This window comes from Ambystoma mexicanum, chromosome 11 (assembly GCF_040938575.1).
Source record: "Ambystoma mexicanum isolate Mex_15411 chromosome 11, UKY_AmexF1_1, whole genome shotgun sequence".
NCBI classification, from domain to species: Eukaryota; Metazoa; Chordata; class Amphibia; order Caudata; family Ambystomatidae; genus Ambystoma; species Ambystoma mexicanum.
The window spans coordinates 852,344,505-852,372,267 of record NC_090934.1 but is presented as its reverse complement, the minus strand read 5'-3'; the positions used below and the strand labels follow the sequence as shown (position 1 = coordinate 852,372,267).

Below are 27,763 nucleotides of genomic sequence, written 5' to 3'. Positions count from 1 at the left end.
AGACTGGCCCGGTAGCTGGAGTTTTCTGACCGTGGCGTGAAAGGAGTGCTGTTATTTGCTTTGCTATTTGAAAGCGGGAGGTCATTTTATTCCCTTAAGGCAGTGGTCTTCAAGCCTTTTTATCCAGAGGCCCTCGTTGAGTAAAATATAGTTTCTGCCCGCCCACCACCACAAATGCTTATTTTCTATTCAAAACAGTCACCATAATTGTTAAGACGAATTTCTGAACTCTGTCCTGGTGGCGCAGAAGTTCAGAAGGCCAACCTAATTACTTGGAACAGGGTAACCTCTGGACGAGCCAGACCAATCAAGGTAGCGATCGCGGCGGTCAAGACTAGGTCTCAAGAGGGGTGAGGGTGACTGAAAGCCCGCAATGAGCACACAAAGCAAGATCACTTACAAACTACTCCAAACAGTTGTTATATCAAAAATATATACACATTTATTTTAAGGCCTTTAAAATAATGACCGTAGCGAGAAAATCACAATATCACAATATTAAGCCAACACATACCATATCAACACAATATATATATATATACAAATACGACAGTCGCAAGCGTTATATGCACGAAATGTGTAGTCCACCTGAAAGGGAAAGAAAACAGGCAGTGCGATAACGCTTTAGACTCAGTTCGCCTTCAGAGGCACCTAACTAGATGGAAGTCCGAGCCCTGCGAAGAGTGGAGCCTTGTGCTCAAAGTACCTGCACACGCTGGTGCCAACGGGCAAAAGGAGAAGCTCTTCGGAGGAAGTCAGGCAGTTCGGGTTAGTGCACAACAGAAGAAGAACAGGTTCCGCGACTCAAGCGCAGCCTCCACAGTGAGCAGAAGCAGAGCGCGAGTACGGACAAAAGGGTGCTGTTTATACACAGGGGGGAAAAGCAATGGGCTACTGCAGGAGGGCGACCAGATCCTAGCTATACTACTCACCGGTCCCCGATGCAAGCAGACCCAGGCTTCTCCACGTTAGTTTCAGCAGCTGGCAGGTTCAGAAGAGCTGGGAATGCCTCGTCGTCGTGTAGAGAAAAAAGACGTCCCAATCGAAGAAACCTGCACAGTTTTGTCACCACAGCAGGGCAACGGAGCGGCCGTGTGTATCTGAGCCAAATGTACACTACTCACTTCAGACTTGGGAACGCCAAGTGTACTAAGCGGGTGAGAGTGACAAGGACTCGAAATACAACACAACCTGGCGGCGGTTACAGAGCAGGACTCCCGTGTAAGCTGGTCAGTCAACTGGATGGCCCAGAGACGCTTCCGAAGGCTTACTGGCAGGAGATGATGAAGTCGCCGAGAATAGCTGTTCCTGCTATTCCAAAGGTCGAAGCACCAGTACAGGCCTTCTGGTTCGATCAAAGGAGGAAAGGGTTTCACAGGACGACAGCAGTGCAAAGGAGGAGTCCTTCAGCGGGTCACCAGCGATTCCTCGGTCCAGCCTCTTGGTTGCAGGATACTTGGCTCCTGTATTCCTTTGTTCGTGAGAACTCAGGAGATCGACATGGTAGTGGTGTTTCCAGCCCCCTCTTATCCACGGTTCCCTTCGCGCCAAAACGGAGGGGAGCCAATGGGAGATCCGCTCATCAACACACACACCATTCATGGACCAATCACGGACCACGGTGGTCCCAGGAATTCACACTACCCTAGACTCTCTGGCACCCAGGATGTGTATTGGGACCAGACATCCCAGCCCACACCCTGGAGGCACACAAAAGACATGTAAAAGCCCGCGAAAGCAACCAGGTTTCGCGGGAAAGTACATGCCCAAATAAGGAAGGCCCCGGGTCGGCTCGACCTGGGGAAGGTGAAGGGAGCAAGACGGTCAGTGGACAGGACAAAGGAGCCTCGTGGTCTGGCCATTTTGGGAGCCAGGCCACCATTTTGGGTTCAGTGCGAAAAACGCGCTCAGAATGCCAAAAGGAGCTCAAAATACACAAAACGATCGCTGCCACCATTCCAGTCCCTGAATGACTTGCACCGATCAAATACAATCCTAAAAGAGTATCTAGGGCCTGTAGAAGGCTAGAGACCCAAGAGAGCTGTAACTTAGCTTACAGTGCCCTCTTGTGTCATGTTGCACTAAAGCCGCAACATGATAAAAGAAACTACGGGAAACAGTGTTCCCCGGTACTGACTGTCTTAAGGGCATGTCAGTTTCCCCGTAAGAAAAGGAGCGAAAGCCCAGAGGAGTGCGGCAGAAGGCTGCACTTCTCTGGCAAAGTCAAGAACAAGGTGAAAAACAACAGCAAAAAGTTTAGGGGTTGCCACATGGAAGGAAAATTACCTACAATTACGAAATCTTTCCTAACAATAATCCTTCAAGCCCCTCCTCCCCCACCATGGGGCATCCTTCAGTCCACCCAGTTTGAAGGCCACTGCCTTAAGGCACCCTAGCTGTTCAGCATACAGAGGCCCCCTTTTTGTGGTTGGGGTGACTCCGTCCCAGTTCTACACAATGACTGTTCTACTGATCGGGCTGATCGCTTTCAAACCGTCCCCAAGTAGGGGATAAATGCTCCTACTGGCTTAGCGGGTCAGGTGCGCCTATCTGAGGAAGGCATGGACCTATTTGTGTGAAACATTGTGGGGGCACTGGAGCAGCCACAGCATTAAAGCCAAAGTGGGCAGCCAGTAGGAGCATGTATCCCCTACTTGGTGACCGTTTGAAAGCGATCAGCCTGATCAGTAGAACAGTCATTGTGTGGAAAGAGTGGTGGCCATTGTGCATCATTTGTGTGAAAAAAGGGAATGCCTCATCCCCCTCCCCCCCCAACATCAAAAAGAATATGTTGCTTACCTGACTAGAAAAGCATGACTGCCTTGAAATCCTTTTGTTCACGTTTCTACTTTCTTCAAGACCCTCTTATCATCCATTCACAATTAACTTCACCGGTAATTGCCATAGAGAATTGTCAGAATCAAAGGAAAGCACATTAAAGAGTGCCCTTATGGACGTTAGTGCCTAGCTCGTATTAGCAAAGGCCTTCCTGCTAAGGTGTAATATTTACTTTTTGTTCCCCCTAGTAAAGATCACTTTGGTCATGGGTTCTGTCCCTGCATACCCTCCTATTTCTGGTCCCTATCATTTCCTGTACATGTTGCTGTCTGCAAGCTGGGACTCTCTATGGTTGATAGTTAAATTTAAGAAACTGAAACAGGTGCTTGTCTTAAAGGACCCACACAAAATAGCATTTTAGGTTCAAGAGCTCTGCAGTATTGCCGCTCCAGAACACCCACCTCTAATTCAAATTTTATTAGCGAGCAGATGCAACTAGTTAAAGCCACAATGGGAGAAGTCTTGGAGAAAGTTACCAGGCACCTAGAGACGCTTCACTCACAAATCTGGACACATCAGGCAGGAACATCCATAGCAAGCCCACTATAAATTGATGGTTTGGGGGTACAGACCTGGTTCACAAATACTTGGTGCATACTAAATTTACTTTATTTCTTCTTTTAGGCAGTAGCTTTTATCATGGCACTCTTTCCTTTTGATTCTGACAATTCTATATGGCAATTCCTGGTGAAGTTAATTGTGAATGGATGATAGAGGGTCTTGAAGAAAGAAAAGTAATACATGAAGAAAAGGATTTCAAGGCAGTCATGCTTTTCTAGTCAGGTAAGCAATGTCTTTTTTTTTTTCATCTATTTGATGTTTGGGGGGGTGGAGGCATTCCCTTTTTTTTTTCATACATACATGCTGCACAATGGCCACCACTCTTTTACAGCATCTCTTTCCTCTAGAGTAACTCTCTAAAGATGGTCTACTGATTTCTCTTATGTTATTGGCAAAGTTTTATGGGTCGAATGCCCTTGGGGACCGTAGTCCAGGGTCAGAGTGTGTGTGCAGCTAGACTGAGTTGTGGGCAGCTGCATGGGGAGGGAGGGGCGGAGGGAGTAGTGCCAAGGAGAGCAAGAATATGCAAAAATCCAAGGGGACGGAGAGGATCGCCCTTAAGGGGAGTCACTTACCCCAGTGTACAGCTCAAGCAAAATGTTTGTTGTATTGGCAATTACATTATGAAGTTTCAACTTCCCTTTTTCATACCCGCAGCCAAGAAACCGTATTAAGAGACAGAAAACATTTGACGAAATATTGAAAACCTATTGAGGCTTTAAAAAGAAAGGTAGAGGAGTAAAAGCAGCTACTGGAGTGAACTACAAGAAGATGCAGTGAAAAAAACAAGAGAATTATATTGTAAAAGCTGATGGGTGGAAACGGACTATTCCGAAACTTATTAATGGCTGTTCACAAAAGCTGGAAAACCTAAGGCTTTTGGCAGGGATGACTAGTGTTCTTCATTCTTTCCTCAGAACCTGCCTCTTACTTCACCTGGACAATTGAAAGATTAAACTGGCAGATGTCTCGGTGTAATATTGCAGTTCCCAAAGATGTAGCTGTGCAACAACTGCAAAATATTGGACTATAAAGTAACAGTCAATTGTCTGCTACAAATGTTTTGTCGGACAGATCTAATTTGACAAGCTCAACGCTATCACCATGTCTTCTCAACAGTGTTTCCTTGTTACAGTATGATGGTCATGCCTGTTTGGACAGGGAAGTGACACCTGTGCAATCATTCAGATTACGATCTTTAAGAAAAGAAAAAAAAAATGAATTGGAACATCCCCACAAAGGCGTTTGGTTGCTACGCCAGCCCCTGCTACTAATTGACAACGTAATTGTAGCTCACAGGCTGTTATGTGAAACTGCAGATGCAAGTGCTCTAGTGTGTATAACTATGAAGTTGATCTGGTGAATTTGCAGTTTGGTGCCAAACTTGTAAATGGTACATGTTTTTGAGCTATTCTGATTTCTGTTTGGGTGTGTCAGCTAAAGTTTTCTTGGGTGTTGTGAATGGTTGAACTAATTGCTAGCTGTTCATAGTGATATTGGGTGAAGTGATCGGCAGTCTGTCATGCAGGTAGGCCTTTAATGGATTCTGTTTAGGTCACTGAAAGTGTGTAATTTTAGTGCAGTAATTTGTAATTGTGTGAGTTTATTGGGTGTGATGCCATGTTAGCTAGAGATGAGAACTGAAATGAGGGAGGTTATAGGTTGGTTCATGACATTGTGGGCTGGATTTGTAGTTTTGTATACTAAATCGGCGAAGTTAGTCAATTACATTTAAGTGCTCTAGCAAAGATGGCAAGTAACGGCTGCAATCTCTTAGTACATGATCCATAAGTCTAACTAGACTCACCCCATAGTAATACCACCCGTTTTACACACAAGGAATCAAAACCGTTTTCCTAAATCGTTTGGAAGCAACATGAAATAACTCCTCCTGAAATTTACAATTTTATTAATATTTAAACAAACAATACAAACCAAACTTGCAGTGTATACAATAACATTTCAATTATACATTCTTCAATTGTGTTCACTGCTTCCCTTATCCCACCCCGAGCCTATTTCTATTTATTTCCAATCCTTGCATCTTGTGATTGAGTATCGCTTCCCGAGGGTTCTGATGGGTCTTGCATTGTCCCAAATAGTTCTGCTATAAGCAGTTTCCAGACCATCAAGGTCTCAGTAGCCCTCGCCCCCCCCAAATACTGCTGGCTTCTTGCCATACCACGGTCTCAGCCTCTGCCCATTTCTGTAAGTCACTCCACCATACCTCCAATTGGGGTTTGTGGCATGTCTTCCCCTCCCATAGCTATTTGCCTTTTCGCAAGCGCATATGCCAGATCTTTCAGTTTGCTTACGTGTCCAAGTTTATGTGGCCTAGGGAACCCGCCCCCCCCCCACAAAAACAGGCGGGCCCATACTGTGTCCACCACACCACTGTCTCGATACCCTTTTCAGCAAGTTTATGTGCGACCACCCCCCCCCGAAGCATTCAATAATCGGGCATGATCAAAACATATGCACGATGCCTGCGTTCTCCTCATCACATTTAGGGCATGCCTGCCGTCCTGCATTTGTAAACTTGGCTATCCTCTGGGGAGTCAGATACACCCTATGCATAATATACAGTTGCATCTGTTTAAGTCTTGCATTCCTCGATACCTTCTTGTGATACCCTTGGACTTGTTCCCACATCCCATCCTCCATTGGGGCTGTTCCTTCCCTTTCCCATTCTAGTCTCCGCTGCGCCACCTCCTTTCCCATTTTGGACATCATCATTCCGTATATTCTGGACGTCTCATGCCACCCCCCCCCAGCTATGTCATATATTATGTCTATAGTAGCGTCTGGTTCTTCTACCAGTACCGAATCGGGCCACGTTCACTTGATCTTACGCACAAGTCTATGGTACATGATATATTGTCCCACATGTAGCCCAGTTTCCGCCCCAAGCTCCTCAAAGTTTGCCATGGTCCCATCCTGCCAGACATCCCACAATGTCGCTATCCCAGCAGGCTCCCAGTGGTTTCTGATTAACTTCCTTAGCTGCTCATCTCCACCCGCCAGTGCAACCAGTGGCACCTGTGGGGAGCACGGGTATGTGTTCTCCATCAGTTGACAGGCTCTACGCCACATCTTCCACCCGAGTACCATCATCTTCAGGCGCCCGTCCATTACTACCGGGGCCAGCCACATAACCTCCTTCAAATAAAATGGGGCACAATTCTGCATGAACAACCTGGTTTCAGATGTTACCTCCTCGGAGAGCCATTTAGCCACATATTGCAACTGACTTGCAACGTAATAAACTTCGTAATTAGGCAATTTAATACCCCCCCCTCCCTTCTCAAGAAAATTCTGCAGCTTCCATAGGGCTACTGTTTCGTGTACCGTGCCACAGGAAGTCCCTGCACATGCTGTCCAGTGTACTGAAAAACTTCCTTGATATCAAATGTATGTGGGATGTTCCAGTGCCCTAACATCTTGTCACAGCAGGGTGACTTTGACTCCTACTGCATCAATTTTGTTCTCCAAGGCCGTCCGCATATCTGCCATGGCCGTCCCCCATTCAGCACTCAGTTCTGTTATGGCAGCCAGGACCTGACGGTTTTCTCCTCCTGGGGTGCCCTCCACGGCGGTCACCGCTACACTTTGCACCGGGGTCGAGGGGGTCCGCTGTGCTTTTGCGAAGGTCTACTTGGTGGGTTGTTTGCTCTTGGCCCTCGCTCCTTTCACTGACATTGTGCAGCCTTCCCTGCGTGTCTGGCTCCGGCTCTGCAGTGTTACTGTGTCTCCACTTGTTCAGTCAGGCACTGGGGCGCCTACTTCAGAGAGTTGCGATGTGTGGTGGCCTGAGAGGTTGTGTTTCGAGTGGGCTATGTCCTCCCATGATATTTACAGGCAAAGTCCCCATAGCCTATTCCTGCAGGCCAATGTGCACACCTTCTCTGTTACCACCACTGTGCCTCGGACCTCCGTGAAGTTTGGTTCTGTATGCCCACCCCAAGGGGAACTGCTGTGCAGCTCCCATCCAGCAGGGCACACACCAGTATATCCGGACGATGCTGCCTGTTGCATTTGCCAGCTCCACTCCACTCGCCGCGCTTACAAAACTGTCCACCCTCACCACACCTGCTAGTGTATCTCGGCTAGAGCTACTTTATCAATGGCTTCAGTCTCCAGAAGGCGCCTTTCACACGCCCCGCTGTATCACATGCGTGCTGTGGCCTTATAGCAAACTCATCCGCATGTCACATCAGGCGCCATTCATCTGATGAGCCATTTTACACTGCATCCATACTTCTGTTCACTGACCCCAACTGAGTGTGTGCCTCGTATTTCAGCTTGTGTGCGCCACTCTGGTCCGTTCTGCGTGCCACTCCCCGCGCTACTGCAGAGCCTGCCCCAGGCGTCCCACTGGATCACTGCCGAAATTCGCTGGGTTGCTCCTTCCCCTTTGCAGGCTTATCGTGTCAGCAGTGCACCTCCAAGGGAACCATCCCTGCAATATCTGTCTCTTTGCTTATGGTCCTCGTGGTCTTGGAATATGTGTGTTATTGATGCCGCGCACGGTTCACCCACTCAGCGCTGTGGCGCTTCACAGACACTGCACACCTGTGTTCCCCTTGTTGTGTGCGGCTCCTCTGCTGATTACGTGCAGCTTCACCTCTTCAGTATGCTTGCTCACGTTTACGAGTTCGCATTACCGGGAGCGGGCGCCCATTGTTTCAAGCTTCATGACGGGCTTCCAGCCGCTTCTTGGTGCGTCATGTATTCAGATGGCCTTTCTCGCTTGTTGCAGCTGTTCTCCCGACTTCCGCCGCACTTGGATTGCATATGGGGGGCTCCACGTCCTTTCTTATGGTGCTGTTGGGCCACCCCCCGCGACAACAGTCTTGCGGCGCTCCAGTGGAGGCAAACTCGTCCCACTGCTCTTTAGCATCCCGCCGGGCGTGTTTACTTCTGCCCCTATACCCTCTTCTTTTCCTGGGCAGCGCCAGCTGAACTGCCCACTTGAGCCACCAGTCCGATGTTGATCCTCCCGCTCAGGGGCTCCTTTGTCCTGAAGTCGCGGCCATTTTGATGCCGACCCCGCAGCACTTGTTGAAATCTTCAAGGCCTCCTTTCTTCTTACATGTCCATTTGTCTTGACTGCGGTTGCATTCGTCGGGTCCCCGTGCGTTCCGATTGCCTTGGTATAGTTTTTTTTTGCTGAATTGCACGTTGGATCAGCTTGCGTTCATACGGATCAATATTCGGATCCAGGATCTCGTCAGAAGAGCAGCCTAGTCCATGGCTACCAAGCCACGCCCCCAATTGTCTGCAATAATGGTTTGCAATTTCAAACCCATTCTGAAGTTGTCATGGGGGGGGGTTCATCCTGGAGTAATCCCCATCCTGAAGTTGTCAAGGGGGTCATCCTGGAGTATTCCCCTCCACCCCCATCCCTCCCTCCTGAAGTTGTCATGAGGTCACCCTGGAGTAATACAAGAGCATCACTGGAAGTAATCGGAACTCATCCTGGAGTAGTTTCTGTGATAACTCTAGAGTCATCTCATTTACATATTTTGGCCGTCTCATTTACATATTTTGGCCTATACACATACTTCGGGATGATCTCCCTAAACTAGCCATGGATGATTTTAGGTTGGAGCCACTGGATGACTCCAGAATGATTCCAGGAAGATCTTCCTTTTTGACTTGGGATGTTGTACTGAAGGCATTTGTCTCAATCCTTATAGTGTTTGTGTGATCTAATATGTTCTCCAGCTCTTTTGCATTTGAAAGCCTTCAGTTGCACCACATAGGGCATTGTTGTTATTAGCAGGAAGGCTTTACCTGCACGTATAAACAATGTTTAAATGCCCCCACAGTTGTTTGGTCTGCTCTGCTATCAGCCATTTGCCCTTAATTGCTGCACCTCCCTATTACCCCCTCACCTCTACATCCTGGTCTACGCTCTGGTTCCCCCTGCTTATGGACCGCTCACGCATGTCCAACTTCTCAAGAATCCCCAATCGGAATTCTCTCTCCTCCGCTTGCCACACACACGCTTGTTCCTTACCCTTTCCTTCTCCTGCGTGATCACCACACTTCCTTCTGCTGTAGACGCCATGGAAACGACATCATCTAGGTACTCCATCTGTTCCCTCCCACTTTACTACGACACACTTCTGGCTCGTCAGTAGTCTACCTAGAATCATAGACTGTTAACTTTTCCCTACAATTCCTAGAACCTCTAGCGGCATAGATCGGAAGTGCAGAGACCCTCTGAGAGCGATGAGTAGAGTAGGAGAACCTAGGTGGAGGGGGCGTAGAGCTATCGTACAGCCCCTGCATTCATATGTATGTCAACGCTGGAGATGCATAGCTCTCTTTTTTTTTTATTTTTACTTAAAGTTTGTTGTTGTGCGTGTCCTTTGAACTTTACATTGTGATAACCTAACAACATGCAATCTTGTTTCTAAGCAGGTAAGCTACTTAAGGGTGTGCTGCGACATGCTTGCTCTGCAGAGCACAGATTTGTATGTCAGCACTGCTAATTTAAGTATTTCATTATTCCAAGGTCAATGGGGTGGGTACTACTACATTTAGGGCTTTTGCAGGATAAGAAATTAGGGAGAGGAGGGTTGCTATTGCTGCACAGGTGCATGTTTGGGGACTGAACATAAGATTTTTTTGGGTGCAGCCTAAGAATCACAATTAACTAAGAAACCTTCAAAAGACGCATAACTATGTTATAATGGGGTCTATTTATTTCCTGTGTATGTCATCTCTAATGCTTTGGGAATGCCTCTGCATTCCAGAACCATTGCGTGAACGGTGTTGCTGAGCCTCAGATGGCTGCTGCTCTCTGGGGGCTCTCCTAATAAACCAGATGTAAATACATGCTTGGCTCTGCCTCAATGAATTCACTAGAATTGGCGACGAAGTAACTGCTGAGCCCCCGGGGAAGATAATCTGCTGCTGTTTCAATGATACTGTAGCAACCGTTGGCAGCAGAAGAGGTACCTTCGCAGACGCAACGGACGCGAGAGGAAGCAAAGAAATTACAGCACAACACGCTGATGAACATGCCGACAAAAGCAAGTACCAGTGTGTGCCGGCAACGCTGGAAATGGAGACGATTAAGCCCTGATAAGCCATGTGCGTCTTTTGAACAGGCGTCATCAATGGGTGGTGTGTTAGAGGAAAGCACCTCGAGGCGTGCTTTGAACGTGGTGGCCATTTTATGGTGTTTGTTTGGTTGCCATGACAACCGAACGTACAGAGCTTCACGGACTAAGAGAAATGTAGTGTTTAAGTTCAATAAAGCTGCATTGGATGACAAGGCACGTGAATTCAGTACTACAAAGGTGTCCTGTACTGCTTGTACAAAAATAACAGTTTTGGAAAAGAAAAAGCTGCAGCACATGAACTGCCCAGTTAAAAGAAATAAGACAGTAAACTACACATTGACACTTTGTGGAAGTAGGCACTATACATTATACAGAAAATTGTAACACCAGCCTGCATGTAATGAATACAAGAAACAACATTGCCAAAGTCACTGAATATTGTTCTTTGTGAGCAAATCCAAGAGACTGTAAACGGACATCTGATAAAGTCATAGAAATAAAATGAACATTCCTCCAGCTAGCTGCTGAAATCAATCGGCTCACAGGAATTTGTGCTTTTGATGGGATATTAACCCTCCGAACATGCAGCATGTAACTGCGCCAATTGAGTTTCTTTCTCAACCAGGAAACCCAATCTGTCCATGGGAGCAGTGGATAGATGGGTTCCAGGTAGATTTAAGAGCAATTGGAGGAGCTAAATGCAGTGATGACTTGAAAGAGGCTACACTGTTGAACTGTATAGGTGCAGAAGCATTAAGAATGTTTCGTTCATTAGCTGATCCCGACGGCACTGAAAGTGGAACAGGGACAATAGCAGGAAGTTTGAGAGTGCTTTGGGGAAGTTGGCTAAGCATTTCGGAAACAAGGTCAACATTGTCTTGGAAAGGTATCGGTTTTTCTCAAGGCGACAATTGAAAAATGAGTCTGTTGATGCATACATAGCAGCACTCATAGGTCTTATGTCCACGTGCAGGTTTACGGCAATTGCTGATGAGTACTTAAGAGGCCAGTTGAAGTTGAATGTAGCGGACTCTCGCATCCAACGATGACTCTGGCAAGCCAATGTCCCATCGTTAGAGCAAACATTAGAGATTGCCAGAACCATGGAGCTAGGGGAACGTTGTATGAGAGAGGCAGGAGGGGGATGATGTCACAGAAATCAAATCCATTCAGGAAGAGAAGAAAGAGGATGGTGAAGAATCTTTAGCGCTAATAAAGAGGGTGGCCACCAACAATGCCAAAGTAAATCCCAGGAAAGAGAGGGAAACGTTTCAATTTCAGAATCGTTGCCAGAAATGTGGGTGGAGCAGACATGGCAACATAGAGAAGGAGTGTCCTGCAGTTGCGGTTGAATGTTACAAATGCAGCCATGTGGGACATTTTGCTAAAGTGTGCAGAAATGTCCGGGAAGAGGCAGATTTGGACAACAAATAGCAAACGGACCTCTGCCGAACACGGTCAGGCTGGTGGAAGAAGTCAAAGGCCCTGGTAGTATGTTGTCCATTGCCAGTGGAGACACAGAACATGTACAAATCCTTATGGTCAGGCCAGTGAAGGAAATAGAGGGCCTTTGGTGCACATGCTAAAAAATGATGTGCCCCTACCGGTCATGGTAGATGTCATGGTGAGCAGACCAGATCGCCCCAGCCCAGCAGCAGTGGGAACATTGGGGCACATTAAGGGCCCTGACTGGATCAAGCCTTAAAGCAGGGCCACCTGGACCCAGTCCTGTCGCCAGGCTCATGGAGCTAACCTCAAGGAAAACACAGGTATAGTCGGTCTGCCATTGAATGATTAACTTCTGTGCTAATTGCAGTTAAGGGTGTGGCTCTAAGCCATTAGCTTGTGCATTAGTCTGTAATCATGGGTGTGGCAGAGAGCTTCTGGAATTAACTGCACAATGGGAGTGGCAGGGCGTGGTTGGCTATATAAATCCCACCCAAACCCTAATGCATGCTTCGCGTTATTCTGCAGTTAGCAGTGTAACGCTCTCCGAGGAACTCCTGCCAGCAATCTTCTACAAACCTGCAAAGAAAAGCCGGAGACAATCGGCCCTTGCATGTTCACCTGCTCTGACTTACCTGTGCCTCCAGCAATGACCCGGTTGTTCATCGAGGACTCAAGCTTTCATCGGTCGCCTGCACCTGCAGAAGCAAGAGAAGGAAAACAAGGTTAACCGCTGAGCTCATTCATAGCCCCCTATTACTTCCGCGCATTACTCACCGCTTGTGTCGTCATCGACCGGATTCATTCAGCACACCGGCTCACATGTACCTGGAAAAGAGAGAGAAAGAACGGGTTAGATCATGCAAACTGCACCTTAGCTTGCGCTGGCCCCCTAGACACAAGGCAGGCCACCCTGACCCACTGGCTCAGCCGCTCCCACGTGTTGCACTAAACCAACACACACCGAGGAGGGCTTAGTGCCACAACAGTGAAACGAGCACAGACTGTGGCACGCAGCAAAGGACAACACAGATAACTGAACATGGACAACATAAAATACAACGGATTACATGGACAATAACAAGCAGAGCAACACGAGTTGCGACCACAGCAGTTCTGGGTTGCCACTCGACTTCAAGGGTCAGTGAAGTAACTGGACCCTACAGGACATTGCGCCCCTACTGAGACTAAGCAGGAAGAAGAGCCCACCAACCAAATGCAAAAGGTGAGAGCGCCTCGGAGTGGGGAACATGTGTGGAAGGAGCAGGGTGGGGGTCACAGGTGGCAGACACAGACCGTCTTACCACCCTTTCTATGTCATAGGAGCTGACCCAAGGCCAGTCCAGGGAACAAAAGATGGGCAGCGCCTCTAACCGGGGAAGCAGACACTCCACGCGTCAGCGCTCAAAGTCCCCGCAGAGACAAGGTGAGCGTAACAGTAGACACTGGTTCACCTTATACAATGGTGGATGTGGCTACTTTTGTCACGGAGTTACAAGGTAAACCTGAAGAACTACAGTGTACCAGTGTGAGAGCATCTGGCTATGGCAAGACACCGATGGACATTATTGGTTACACATGGGTGAAATTGTGTTTTCACGGCAGAGAAACATTTTGCAAATTATATGTGGCGAGAAATGGGTCATCTGTGGTAGGATGGTGGGAGCAGGCCACACTACAGGTTAGAATTCATCCAGGTGAGGAGGTTCCTATCTTGAGTTTGTTGAAGGACAATGGTGACAGTCATGCTTTAACTAAACAGTTTCCCAGAGTATTTAATGATTCAATTGGATTTTTGAAAGGTTTCCAACACAAAATAATTCTCAAAAAAGGGGCGAAACCGGTAGCATACAAGGTGAGAGGTATCCCAATTGGAACTAAGGATGCTCTGCAAAAGGAACTCCCCAGACTGTGTGAACAAGGGATAATTCAACCTATAGAGAGTTCGGAGTGGCTCTCCCCAATTGTGCTGGTACAAAAACCAGGTGGTGCCACCAGGATGTGTGTTCATCTTAGGGATATAAGCAAGAATATCTGGGTGGATAGACATCCTTTGCTGAACATTGGAGAACTGTTAGCAACCAGGGTCCCAGCAAGGTACTTCACGACACCATCACTCACCATCATTCATACTCTATAACCGAAGGGCTGCATATATTCATAGAGCACCCACTGCACTCGTTATTTAGGGGTTCATGTGTCATGCCCGCGCCGCTGGCACACGCATTGGCAACCATCATGGACTACTTGGTACTCATTGATCCTTCTAATACTCTTTGAACAACTCCTATTCACGCCTTGGTCTTTTATTTCCATTTGCTCACCTTTGGTTCTTTCTTATTTTATTCAATTAACTACATTTACCATAATGCCCCTGGCTACAGTCCTCAATTCCTGGCTATTCTCATTCATCGTTATTGGGACCACAATCCCCAGAAGCCCTAGCGGCCAGTGCTGCTTCCCCCTGCTCAGGACCAGAGAGGGAGGAGGCAGATTGTCTTCAGGTGTGCTGTGCTGCTTCCCCCTGCTCAGGACCAGAGAGGGAGGAGGCAGACTGTCTTCAGGTGTGCTGCTCCAGGCGCTGTCAATTAGCCTGCCTCAGAACAGGGCAGGGCTGTATATAAGCAGCTGCCTGCAGGAGCACAGTGTCTTGCATCTTGAGATCTCCCCGCTCCTGTTTGCCTTGACCCTCTACTTTGTATGCTGTTCCTGCTGCTGCTTTATCCTGTTTTGATCCAGTGCCCTTCCCGGGCTGCCTGCCTTGCAGCCAATCTCGCTCCGCTGCCTTCTACCTACAGCCCTTGTCCTTGTCTACTACAGTCCTCTGCAGCCCTCTACAGTCAGCGGCCCTGCTTCTCTGGGCTCACTCCTTGCTGCCCTGCTCATCTGGGCTCCTTGCCTTGCAGCCTGCCTCACTCCAGCTGCCTACAGTCCTTGTCCTCTGGGCTCCCTGCTCTGCAGCCTGCCTCACTCCGGCTGCCTACAATCCTTGTCCTCTGGGCTCCCTGCTCTGCAGCCTGCCTCACTCCGGCTGCCTACAGCCCTTGTCCTCTGGGCTCCCTACCGTGCAGCTTGCAACCTTCTGCTGTCTCCAAGCCCTTGTTCCCTGGGCTCCCTACCTTGCAGCTTGCACCTCTTTGCTGCCTACAGCCCTGCTCCTCTGGGCTCCCTACCTAGTGGCCCTATTCTTTTGGGCTCTCTGTCTATCGCCTACTACTAATCTCTCTCTGTCCTGTTCTTCTGGACTCCCTGCCTTTCAGCCTACTACAGTCCTCCGCAGTCCAATACAGTTTGCCTGCACCTTGTGCCACTCTTGACTGCAGACCTGCTTCCTACTTGCAGCCTTCTGTTTTCCTGACTGCTGCTCCTTGTTCTCTTCCTTGAGTCCTCTGTACTCCACCTTAGGTTATCTATTTCAGTCTAACTGCCTTTCCTTCATTTCCTTCTGCTAGATTGCTCATTGACTTCCTTTTCGCTGGATATTTCTGTTCTTGTCTTCTCATGTCTTATGTAATCCCTTTGTACAGAGCTTGCCTGTTGGTTTCCGGCAGGCAACCTCTGCCCCTTCCTTTGTCGCGTTTTCAGTGTTACAGACACCCACTGCTGTTGTTCCCAGCCATGAGCATACAGCGTGGGCCTCTGTTATAGCAATCTGTGCAGAAGGCTGGAGTTTCCTAAGGTTCGTGGAACACTCTTTCCCATTTCAGCATACACTCCAAGAGGGAATCCAGTTTGTTTGTACCTTTGTATCTTTTGCCCCTTTTGGCTCACAGCTTCTGTTTCCTACTCTTCTTTCTTGTCGAACTTCCTGCTGTGTGTGCTTATCTGCCACCTTACCTCAGCACAGCCACCCAAACCCTACTTGGGTACCCTGTGCCACTCTTGACAGAGTGCCATTCCTGACAGAATGCAAGACCAAAAAGATTCTTGTTCCATAGGCAGGAAGGGCACACACAGACCAAAGATGCTTTCTTTTCGGTTCAAGAAACCTCTGCAAAAATCAAATGTTTTCTTAAGGACTGCAAACAAAAACCATAGATTAAAAGACAGACTCGCCCTAGTAAACAAAGGTTTACAAGCACAGTACTACACTCACTGGCTCGATGACCCTTCCATGTGTAACTACTATGACATTTGCAACTATGATCCGCAGTCTTTATCTATAGAAGAGCTACAGTAAGAAAATGAATTCCTGCAGATTTTGTTAGCCCAACCAGTGGAAAACACTCATGCCGTTTCTGGCATTTCTTCTGACACTACATTCGACATTCAGCCGGTACACGAACCTTGTATTCCTTTATCCCAGGCTACCCTGTCTCAGGACCAATGTCGTAACACTGCTACAGCCAAGGATATTGCGCTCATTGTGGCAGACTCTCAACCAGAGTATGCTGTTGCCAAAGTGATATGCTCAAGATCAGCTTGGCAAGCTACACAACCTCCCCTGACTGCTGTAAACACTCATTTAACCGGACAAGGCATTCAGTATCCTGAGGTTAGTGCAGCTGGTCCTGGGTACAAAAGACCAATACTGACCATCGGTTGTCTTAATGCTTCCCCAGTAACTACTAACCATGATAACTCTAAGGTCACTCTTCCTATTGCAACACCAGAATTTTCTGCTGCACCAGATTCTGAAGCTGTAGAACAGGCTAATGGGACATACCTGTTACAAGAACAACTCTTAAGCCTTAAAAGACAAACCGAAGACCTCTATGATGAATTTGTCTATCTGCATTATAAGAATCTAGCTAAGGGACACAATTTACCAGACCATCTGACACTATGTCCAACACAAGACATTCTGTCTTTAGAGTTTAACAGATTAAGGCCTGTACTGGTAACACAGAAGAGGATACAGACTTATACAGAGCAGTTGGAAGACCTGAACTTGGCATATACATACCAGTTAAAGCTTGACACCGCTCATTCACTTACTAGCCACAGTAACGCAGGCTGTCGTTCAGATAATGAAGAATGGACTTCTCCAGTGGGCCAGATCGCTCACACGGCCATTACACCAAAGATCAAGTGTAATCATCTGACTGGACATTCCGCTGAGTCAAAGGATTGTTCCATTCTTGCCCTTGATGTCAGTCCTTTACTCCCACTTACAGCCTCTACTGAAGTGACCAGATCTGAGATGTATTCTGCTTCTATGAACATTGGCACTCCTGACCAGGAGTCAGATCCTGAAACATACCCAGTACCTGTCTGGAATCCAACTTTGCCTACTGTCAATACCCCAGATCCATGTATCAACTTGGGCACACAAGACTTTGCAGGCCAGCCTTCAGAAGGCTTACCCTTTCCTGGTCCTACATCCACCATGCTACTTGTTACAAGATCTGCTAGCCCTATCTCTGCTGCTCCCCCTGCTAGTACTCCTGAATCTGCTACTGATGCCTCATCTCAGATCACTCCTACTGCAGTCGAAGCACCCCCTTCCTCTCTGCCTGCAAGGACAGTACCTGTTGCAAAGCCAGTTAAAAGTTCTACTATTAAGGCTACAGCTCCGGTAGATCCTGTTGGTGCCTCTGCAGCACCTAAACTGCCAGTCATGACACCATCAGTCGCGTCCCTGTCGGCTGGTGCTCCTGTGACACCTATACTTCCAGCTGTTACAGCATCTGAACTTCCTACTGCCATTCCTGATCTTTCTGCAACTCATGGTGTTCCTGCAACATTTGTTACTCCTGAAGTCTCCGTCGCAAATCTGCATGTTGCCATTGCTGCTTCTGACTATTTGGACAACCGTCCTAGAGCAACCAATTCAGCTGAATCTCTGGTTCCACCTTTCAGCACTGTACCATTGCCAGTCCTAAGGAAGAACACTTCTTTCAAAGCAATATGTGCCATGGAGTCTGCAGCACATCTCCACAGTTCCTCAGTTCATGAACGCACTGTTGGGTATTTGGTCCCTAAGAAGTTGTCTTTTCTGCATTATACCTCAAAGGTTCGAAACATTGGTAATGTCTCCTCCCTTCAAGACTCTCACCTTGCAGCATTAAACAGTTTTTGGTGCTTCATGATGTGTCTTTTTGGTATAAGACTCTCTCGCGGTGTGACAGGCCTTGGACGTGCTCTTGTTGGTCAGTCTTCAGGGGGCCTGGAGAGGGGCATACTGTCATGCCCGCGCCGCTGGCACACGCATTGGCAACCATCATGGACTACTTGGTACTCATTGATCCTTCTAATACTCTTTGAACAACTCCTATTCACGCCTTGGTCTTTTATTTCCATTTGCTCAACTTTGGTTCTTTCTTATTTTATTCAATTAACTACATTTACCATAATGCACCTGGCTACAGTCCTCAATTCCTGGCTATTCTCATTCATCGTTATTGGGGCCACAATCCCCAGAAGCCCTAGCGGCCAGTGCTGCTTCCCCCTGCTCAGGACCAGAGAGGGAGGAGGCAGATTGTCTTCAGGTGTGCTGCTCCAGGTGCTGTCAATTAGCCTGCTTCAGAACAGGGCAGGGCTGTATATAAGCAGCTGCCTGCAGGAGCACAGTGTCTTGCATCTTGAGATCTCCCCGCTCCTGTTTGCCTTGACCCTCTACTTTGTATGCCGTTCCTGTTGCTGCTTTATCCGGTTTTGATCCAGTTCCCTTCCTGGGCTCCCTGCCTTGCAGCCAATCTCGCTCCGCTGCCTTCTACCTACAGCCCTTGTCCTTGTCTACTACAGTCCTCTGCAGCCCTCTACAGTCAGCGGCCCTGCTCCTCTGGGCTCACTCCTTGCTGCCCTGCTCATCTGGGCTCCTTGCCTTGCAGCCTGCCTCACTCCGGCTGCCTACAGTCCTTGTCATCTGGGCTCCTTGCCTTGCAGCCTGCCTCGCTCCAGCTGCCTACAGTCCTTGTCATCTGGGCTCCTTGCCTTGCAGCCTGCCTCACTCCAGCTGCCTACAGTCCTTGTCCTCTGGGCTCCCGGCTCTGCAGCCTGCCTCACTCCGGCTGCCTACAGTCCTTGTCCTCTGGGCTCCCTGCCCTGCAGCCTGCCTCACTCCGGCTGCCTACCGTCCTTGTCCTCTGGGCTCCCTGCTCTGCAGCCTGCCTCACTCCGGCTGCCTACAATCCTTGTCCTCTGGGCTCCCTGCCCTGCAGCCTGCCTCACTCCGGCTACCTACAGCCCTTGTCCTCTGGGCTCCCTACCGTGGAGCTTGCAACCTTCTGCTGTCTCCAAGCCCTTGTTCCCTGGACTCCCTACCTTGCAGCCTGCACCTCTTCGCTGCCTACAGCCCTGCTCCTCTGGGCTCCCTACCCAGCGGCCCTATTCTTTTGGGCTCTCTGTCTGTCGCCTACTACTAATCTCTCTCTGTCCTGTTCTTCTGGACTCCCTGCCTTTCAGCCTACTACAGTCCTCCGCAGTCCAATACAGTTTGCCTGCACCTTGTGCCACTCTTGGCTGCAGACCTGCTTCCTACTTGCAGCTTTCTGTTTTCCTGACTGCTGCTCCTTGTTCTCTTCCTTGAGTCCTCTGTACTCCACCCTAGGTTATCTATTTTAGTCTAACTGCCTTTCCTTCATTTCCTTCTGCTAGATTGCTCATTGACTTCCTTTTCGCTGGATATTTCTGTTCTTGTCTTCTCATGTGTCTTATGTAATCCCTTTGTACAGAGCTTGCCTGTTGGTTTCCGGCAGGCAACCTCTGCCCCTTCCTTTGTCGCGTTTTCAGTGTTACAGACACCCACTGCTGTTGTTCCCAGCCATGAGCATACAGCGTGGGCCTCTGTTATAGCAATCTGTGCAGAAGGCTGGAGTTTCCTAAGGTTCGTGGAACACTCTTTCCCATTTCAGCATACACCCCAAGAGGGAATCCAGTTTGTTTGTACCTTTGTATCTTTTGCCCCTTTTGGCTCACAGCTACTGTTTCCTACTCTTCTTTCTTGTTGAACTTCCTGCTGTGTGTGCTTATCTGCTACCTTACCTCAGCTCAGCCACCCAAACCCTACTTGTGTACCCTGTGCCACTCTTGACAGAGTGCCATTCCTGACATCATGTGAAAGTGGGGCCAATAACTGCACATGAGAATAAAATGTGACTTGTATTATTGCCACAAATAACCAGTATGGAGGAAAATATCAATCTCAAATGATAGGAGAGGCGGCTACTAATAACAAAATAAAGGAGCTGTTGATACCAGTAATAAGGGTTGTTAATTTGTCTGAGTGTGGGAATTATTAGGAGATGGAATATAGTCTGAATGGGGGAGCTTTGTCAGAGTGTGTGAGACTGAGAGAGTGATATGGATACTGATAAGAAGTGTGGACACATAGGTGTATGTGTGAACAGTGAATCGATGCAGCATGTGTGTGCGCCTCTTCTCTTTTCTAGAATGTCTACCAGGGAATCCTCTTGTCTAGAGGACTTTATTTAAGACACCAGTACAGCACTGTATAAAAGTAACATTGCTGCTAGAAGATAGCAACTATTTTAAACAGTATTATTCATTTTCCTTTTGGGCCTATGCCCAGTGTTGTTTGTCCTCTAAAGATGAAAACCTGATTTTTATACTAATATATCCTGTGTAAAAAACATCAGACTGTTTTAATATTAAAAAATAAAATAAAATGGAGCTTTGAAAAAGATTTGCAGAAACAGAAAGAAGAAAAAATGATAAAGGGAAAATTAGGGCAGAAAGTAACAAGATAAATTGCATAAACACTTAAAGAGGTAATGGCAATCGTGCATAGCTCTTGTCTGTGCAATATTAACACCCTTCTGCCCTTTACACCCTGCACCCCCTCCGAGCACGCCCCCGTCCCATTACAATTCCACTGTTCTCGGGAAAGTAGCGTTAGTCAGCACATGTCATTTCTCTCTGGAATGCTTGTGTGGGCAAAGTGCCAGACCGGAAAGTAAATAGTGCTGGCTTTCAAACCATTCTGAATGGCCAGGTGCCAGAACATAGAGCAAAAGTCAAGGATGTTTTCTCTCCCTCTTGATTACCTGTCATTTGGAACACCTGATTGTTGTACTATAACCAGCATATTTTGTTACCTGGCATTTCTGGAGCACCCTCTCCCCCACTGGTATGCAGTGATTATATAAGGGTGGGGGGGCAAATTAAATAATAACAAAAGTACGAAAAATAAATCTTCATTGATCTCATTCCCTCCCCCATAAACCCCTTTTCTAATCCTAACCAAGTATATTCACATCCCCCAAGAGATCAGTTCCTTAAATTCCACTACATCTCGCATTGAATTATAATCAGACTCCGTCCTCCTCTAGGCTGGTTCCTTCATACTCTTATCATTTCATTCTCTCTCCAGGTGCAACTATGAAGTGGTTCCCGCTCCTTTATCTTCTTGTGTGCCTTCTGGGTGCCCTCTGTGTGCTCTTTACAGTCTACTGGCTCCAGAACTGGAGTGGGGGATTTGCCTGGGATGGATCCGGGAGGATGTTCAACTGGCACCCAGTGTGCATGGTGACTGGACTGGTTGTATTCTATGGATCAGGTAGGTGGTAACTGGACATGTCTCGGAGGGGTGGTGAATCTGGTGTCTCATATTGTCAAATGGCAACGAAGGGAGAGATTTTGACAACTGTGGTTGCAGAGGTTTTTTTCAATTTTCAGAACCAAAAAACACAAATTGTGTAATTATCTAAGATTTCAGGACTCTCACTTCTTTACCAGCTACTCCTGATGCCTCTACAGCCTTTTTATAGATCTGCATGCACATACATGTATTATTTACTTAAGATTCCCAGCCTAACAACAGGAAATAATTCAAGCATGTGAATGTATGAAAGATCCAATGCTGGAGGAAATGTGCAATCCCCTTCTGGCTTTCTATCATTTGGTGGCAAACTAAGAGAGCATTGTGGCCATGCACAAAACAACTCTTCTGAGCTTTGTGAAGATTTTTGATATTTAATATAATTGTCCTCTGACACACATTAATATTGTTGGATGCCTAGTACCTCCTCAGTCGTAACCACTTGAGACTGGAGAACTGACTTTAGAAAGCTAGCATAAAACCTTAGCCTCCCAGGTAATTATTTTGTTCCAGATGACCCTCAATGTTACTGGTTGGACCAACCTGGCTTGCACTCCTTTTGGTAAAAATCTCTTATCTCTTTCTAATCAAATCTTGTTTACCCTTCTCTCCTTGGTCTCATGAACCTGCTTTGGGAATGATAGGGTCTTATGCCCTTTATATCCAAGGGGTCAATTTTTAGGTTTGGCTGAAAGCTGACAAAGCCAACTTGATCAGCCAAAGTATTTCTGTGTTGGTGGCCTGTCAGAATGCTGTGAGGGGTGTGACAAATCTGGACTATTCGTCCCTTCTCCCCAGAGGGCTATGGGGCGGATCGAGAAAATTCATCCCTTCCCCCCACGGGACTATATGACAAATCGTGGACATTCGTCCCTTCTCCCCAGGGGGAAACCATGTGAGGCTAGGGAGGTGAGCCTGCTCCGCAGTACCCTCCGTAGGGATATTGGCAAGTGGGACCTCACTGGGGGAAGACCCCCCCCCCCTTTTGGGGACAAGGACTTCCGTTCCAATGAGGAACTCCCCCATGCTGGACGTACCATGGCCTATGTGGGATGTTTTAAAACTCAAGACGATATGACCCATAAAGACTGGGACGAAGAAACTCCTAAGGGATATCGTTATCTTGTGAGAAAAGGTTGTTTCCATTTAAATCAAGACACCCACTTTACTGGGGCGAGGACATTCAAGAACGTGCATCCAACGAGGGATGAGCAAACCACAGGTGAAGAGAGGGAGGATCGCACATAGTCTGTGGGGAAACCCCAAGCTGCGGGATACCAAAGTCACAGTAAACACTAGAGCCGAGAAACCTCCTGGGTGGGAGCCCAAACTTAAGTGAAGGTGGTGGCGAGAACAGAGAGAACTCTGTGGTGAACCGTTGGTCCAACGAACGTTGCCAAAACCGCCAACAACAGAGGATTGCAGGATGTTTGTGAATTCAGCCAGACAGTGGGACACCACCAGAAGGAGAGAGAGAGACTGAGGGTACAAACACCCAGCAGAAGACGCCGTCTGCTATACTGCAATGTGGTGAAAGACCCTGAAATTAAACCCTCTGACAAGTTTCTCCATCAAGAACGAAGGTAACTGGAGTTAGAGGGAGCTTCAAGGGAATCGATATAGTCAACAGCTAACTCATCACAATAGAAGACCTGAAACAAAGTCAGCTTTGAACCCAAACGGATACAAATATTGTGAAGCAAGAGAAAATCCATTATAATATTCAGTTAACTAATTGCAGTCAAAGGTATGAAACTAAGTCAGCTTTGAACCTATATTAGTATAAAGAGTGTGAATCTAGAGAAAGTCATTGAAACACACAGTGAGCTCATCACAGTAGAGGAAACAAAACAGATTTAACTAGGAAAAGAAATAGATACGAAGGTTGTAAGCTAAGAGAAAAGGCAGGGGAAAAACTAGGCAATGAGAAGGAGAACCAGTGTGAGAAAATACCTTTGAAAGGGGAAAGACAAATCGTTATCCAGAAAAAGAACAACCTAGAAAAGGGGAAGAAGGAAAAACGGTGGTGACCCCTGATGGAGAAATCAGAGACAAAACCCAGTCACTCAGGAAAGTTTGTAGAGTAAGGGTGAAAGCCCATGAAAAGCATATTCCTTCAAAAGGATCCAGGCAGGTATAGGACCAAAATCATAAACCAGCTAAGCGAGTCAACGAAGATTTGAGGAGAAGGAAACAAGTGCAATATCCCAAATGGCGAATTACAGAAATTAAGTCGCAAGAGACTATTTACAAAATGTGGATTAAAGACTGGTAATAGTAGTACTCTCAGGAGAAGGGAGTTATTCGTTTTCTCTTAGTGTTAGGGTAGTTTTGGAAAACAGACTTGTTGCCTTGGACATTCACGACTGACAGATGAACACTTTAGTTGGTGAAATAGGTAGGCACCGCCCTTAGTCAGAGGGAGAGTTAGGCCTTCAATCTTTATTTTAATAAACAAGTGTACATCATATCCTCTAAGAGTCTGTATCCTTCTTCTGACTCTCCACATGAGCCACCCTCTTTGAGGCTAGGGGGGGGGAGCCTGCTAAGTACGCCCCTCCCTCTGGGAAAGTGAGACCTCACTGGGAGTGGCTCCCCTCTAGGGGACAAGGACTCCCATTCCTAGGAGGAACTCCCTATCGGGAATGGTATGGGAGGGGACACGATGTAGACGTGTGTTTGAGGAGCTCCGTTGCGGCTTCACATACCCTGATCCATAAACCCACCTGGCCCGTTGCATCCTGCTCTCTGGACCGGCGTGGAATTGCCCCCGGATTGATCGCCTGCAATCCCGGCACAAATCAGTGCCAAACTGATGGGGATATTCACCTGCGCTCTGGCGGCCCCAGCAAGCATGGTGCAAGGTCCGCCACGCTTGCCATCTGGGGTCCAGGCATACTGTGGGGAGAGTTGACCAGGTTGCATAATAATTGACTGAGGGGGACCGTTGTGCACCTGGGGTGCCCCCCTCCACCCAAGGCCAGGAGCGCCGCTGGTGGTGCAGTGGTTGGTGATCCGGCCATCACTGAAACAGGACGCAGTGCTGCGGGGGCCTGACCAGCAGTGCCCGGAGATCCTGCTGTCTCTTGACGGTGTGATCTTGACTGGCAGACTGCACCGCTCTGTGCCGTTGGAGACAACAGATTTAAAGAAGAGTGTGCACTTGTCCCCTGAGTGCTCTGTGGGGTGCCTGCTGGAGGTGGAGGGCCCCCATTGCGTGAGCTCCCACTCCCCTCCACGCTGCGCTCTCACCCTTGGAGGTGAGGTCCTGAAGGACCCGACAGTCGCTACGCTTGCCTTCCTGCGCAGGGATACCTGTGTACCACTGGACCCTGGGAGGCTCTGGAATAGTGGCTCCTCCCGGGTGTGCGCTGCAGAGACTTGCTTCTTCCATCTGCCTATTGGCATTGATTTTCATGGGACAGTCATTACAGTGACTGACTGCACTTTCTTGGCCCTCCACCACCCCAGGAAGACCCTCGCTGGTGCCCAACATACTCCTTCTTGACCCCAAGGCCTGGCACACCTGGCTCCTCTGGCACCTGGACCCAATGGTCTCCTGAGGAGTACGTGTTGTTGGAACGGTCTATGGTCTATCTGCAACACACTACAGCCGGGGGTTCTCTATTGCACTGCCAGGGCCGCATACTTCTGGGTGTCTCCTGAATGGGACTGCATCTTGCTGGTACTGGGGGCCCTCTGCAACCTCAGATCTGAACAATGGCCAAGGACAAGACCAAGAAGGCAGGCATGCAGAACAAAATGGACCAATGCCCAGTGACCACTCTGGCTGCCTCTAAGCCTGTCCCCTCTGCCGTGATTTTGCTGGTTAAGGATACCCCTCTGTTAGGATGTGCAGTGTTTCCAATGTTTACCTGTTAAACCATGAGTGTATAATATTTCCTTCACTATGTCTATTGTCACTTAGATACTATAGAACATAGAACTGCATCTTATGTAGCAGGGTTCCAAGGAGAGCCAGTGAAGAAGCAGGGCCTTAGTGGGAAGATTGTACTCCTCCTGCTGGGGGTCGTCTTATGTCATCAACTTGCAAATAAAAGGTTCTTTACCTTTAAACTACTGGTTATGTGAAAGCCTCCCTTTGTACATAACATTTGGCGACGAGGATTTTGACTGGGACCCGGAGGACGACCCCCAGCGCCTTTTCTACAGATCTAGTGTGCTGGCTGTGGAGCGGAGCCAGCCTGACTTGCCTGAGGGAGGGCCTTTTTCAGTGGATTATTGACGGCCTGACATCCAGTGTGTGGCACCCACCGGAGGGACATTGCTAGCGCCAGAGGAAAACCCCTGGAGGCTCCGTGGTCTGTGGGAGCTGGAATTGAACCCCTGCAATTTTGTTGAACTTGTGGAGACCGGGCTGGCAAAGACACGGCTTTGGCACTTTTATAATTGGATTTTGGGTTGTGTGTTTTCCGAGCGGCCATTGGACACCCTGGCCCCACACTGAGCAAGGTTGAGAAAGGAGTCGCCGCCGATGACCCTGGTGAGGCGCTCCAGGGTGAGTACATAACCAAGCAGCTATCTTTTAATTAGTGTCACCTACCTGTTTGGGTGGGAGCTCTATTGGTTAAACCAGAATTGCAAGCTTGTTATTCTATTCTGCAACTTTGAGACATGGCAAATGTGCCTGTTCCTGTGTTTTTTCTGGCAGTGCCAGGTGAACCCAGGGTTAGATGGGAAGACTGGAAGGAAGGATTCAGCAAATATGCCTTAGCAGTGTTTGGTGCCAACTACTCCAATGAGCGCAAGGAGGCATTGCTATTTCACTGTTTGGGAACTGCAGGCCAAGAGGTCTTAAAGAGATTGCCGGAGCCTTCTGACATTTTGGATGCTGGTCCATATGAAAGGACATTAGCCAAACTGGACAGGCATTTTAGAGTGGAGGAGAACATTATATTGGAAAGATATAAATTTGCCACGAGAGAGCAGAAGAATGGGGAAAGTATCGAGGATTTTGTCAAGGCTTTAAGGGGCTTAGCAGTGAAATGCAAATTCACTCACTGTCAGGATGAGCACTTGAGAGACCAGCTAATGATTAAATGTTCCAATGACAGTATTAGGAAAGAACTATGGAAAGAGAGGAACCCCACTTTGGATCGAGCAATTGAGATAGCGAAAATGGTGGAACACACAGATAAGTGCATTGAAGTTCTTCAATCGGATACTGTGAACAATGGTAAACCCAAGTTGGATGAGAGTCAGGGTTCAGTGCTGAAGGTGTCAAAGGTTGTTCAGAGGCAGAGTACGTGGAATCCAAGACGCGCCTCGCAGAATGCTAAAAGGAGCGAAGAGAACAGACCGGCAACTGGCAGAGGATGGCGTCAATGGGTCCCTGCAAAAGATAGCAGAGGGATTCCCAAAGACATGAATTCTTTCAAGATGGTTAGGGATTCAGGACAATCCAGAGGTTTTCCAGGGAGAAGATGCTTTAGATGTGGAAGCTTGTCGCATATAGCCTCGGATAAGGATTGCTTTGCTATTCATATCATATGCAATGAGTGTGGTGTGAGAGGGCACATTGCCCGATGTTGTAGAAATTTTAATGCTGGGTCAAATCAAGTGCATGAAATAGGTGCAAGTTATGAAGATGAGTCATATTGTGAGGATGGCAGAGAAGTGGTATTTACAGTGAATGCTGTCAATGGCAGAGTGAAAATGCAGAAACCTTATGCTGAGGTTGTAATTCGAGGTGTACCCGTACGCATGCTAATGGATAGTGGTGCTGACTACACCTTGATAAGTGTGGAAGTGTGGAGGAACAAATTCGATAGTTGTACTCTGTGGGAAAATACTGTTAAAGCAAATGCTTATGGAGATGTTCCCATAGATATTATAGGTTGCTTTGATGCTGAATTACAGTTTAAGGACAGGAAGGCCAAAGGTTGTGTGTATGTTACCAACAGAGGGGGTGAATTGTTGTCATGGAGTGATCAAGCTGAATTGAAGATAAGGCTTGAGGCAAGTCATCCCGAGCAGGTAATGTCTGTTGCGGGAGGAGAGCCCACAGAGATACAAACCACGTTATCTGGGAAATTGGGGTGTCTTAAGGGCTTTGTACATGTAATTCGCCTAAAGAAAGGAGCTGTCCCTAAGATTGCAAAACTGCGAACTGTTCCTCTTGCTCTTAGAGGAGATGTAGAGGAAGAACTCAAGAGAATGGAAAGAGATGGTGTCATTGAAAAGATAGAAGCATCTGAATGGGTCAGTCCTATAGTTGTAGTCAGAAAAGGCAATGGGTCTTTGAGGCTCTGTATAGATCTTAGACATCTAAACAGCATGGTTGTGGCAGACAGGTTTCCTCTTCCCCGAATAGATGATT

The 27,763-nt window shown here is 47.8% G+C and overlaps 1 protein-coding gene across 22 annotated transcripts in view; it reads left to right on the top strand.

Moving 5' to 3' along the window:
* The window catches only part of CYB561A3 (cytochrome b561 family member A3), a 235,007-nt gene that overhangs the window by 7,268 nt on the left and 199,976 nt on the right, over positions 1-27,763 (top strand). For 9 of the 22 annotated variants that reach the window (XM_069623851.1, XM_069623850.1, XM_069623844.1 and 6 more), the window contains exon 3: positions 21,196-21,381. In XM_069623851.1, the coding sequence (XP_069479952.1) occupies positions 21,204-21,381 (178 nt within the window). In that variant the 5' untranslated portion in view covers positions 21,196-21,203. Of the gene's footprint in view, positions 1-3,462; positions 3,622-4,056; positions 4,682-21,195; positions 21,382-27,763 lie in introns of all 22 variants that reach the window. The other 13 variants (XM_069623855.1, XM_069623845.1, XM_069623856.1 and 10 more) reach the window with 4 other exon arrangements.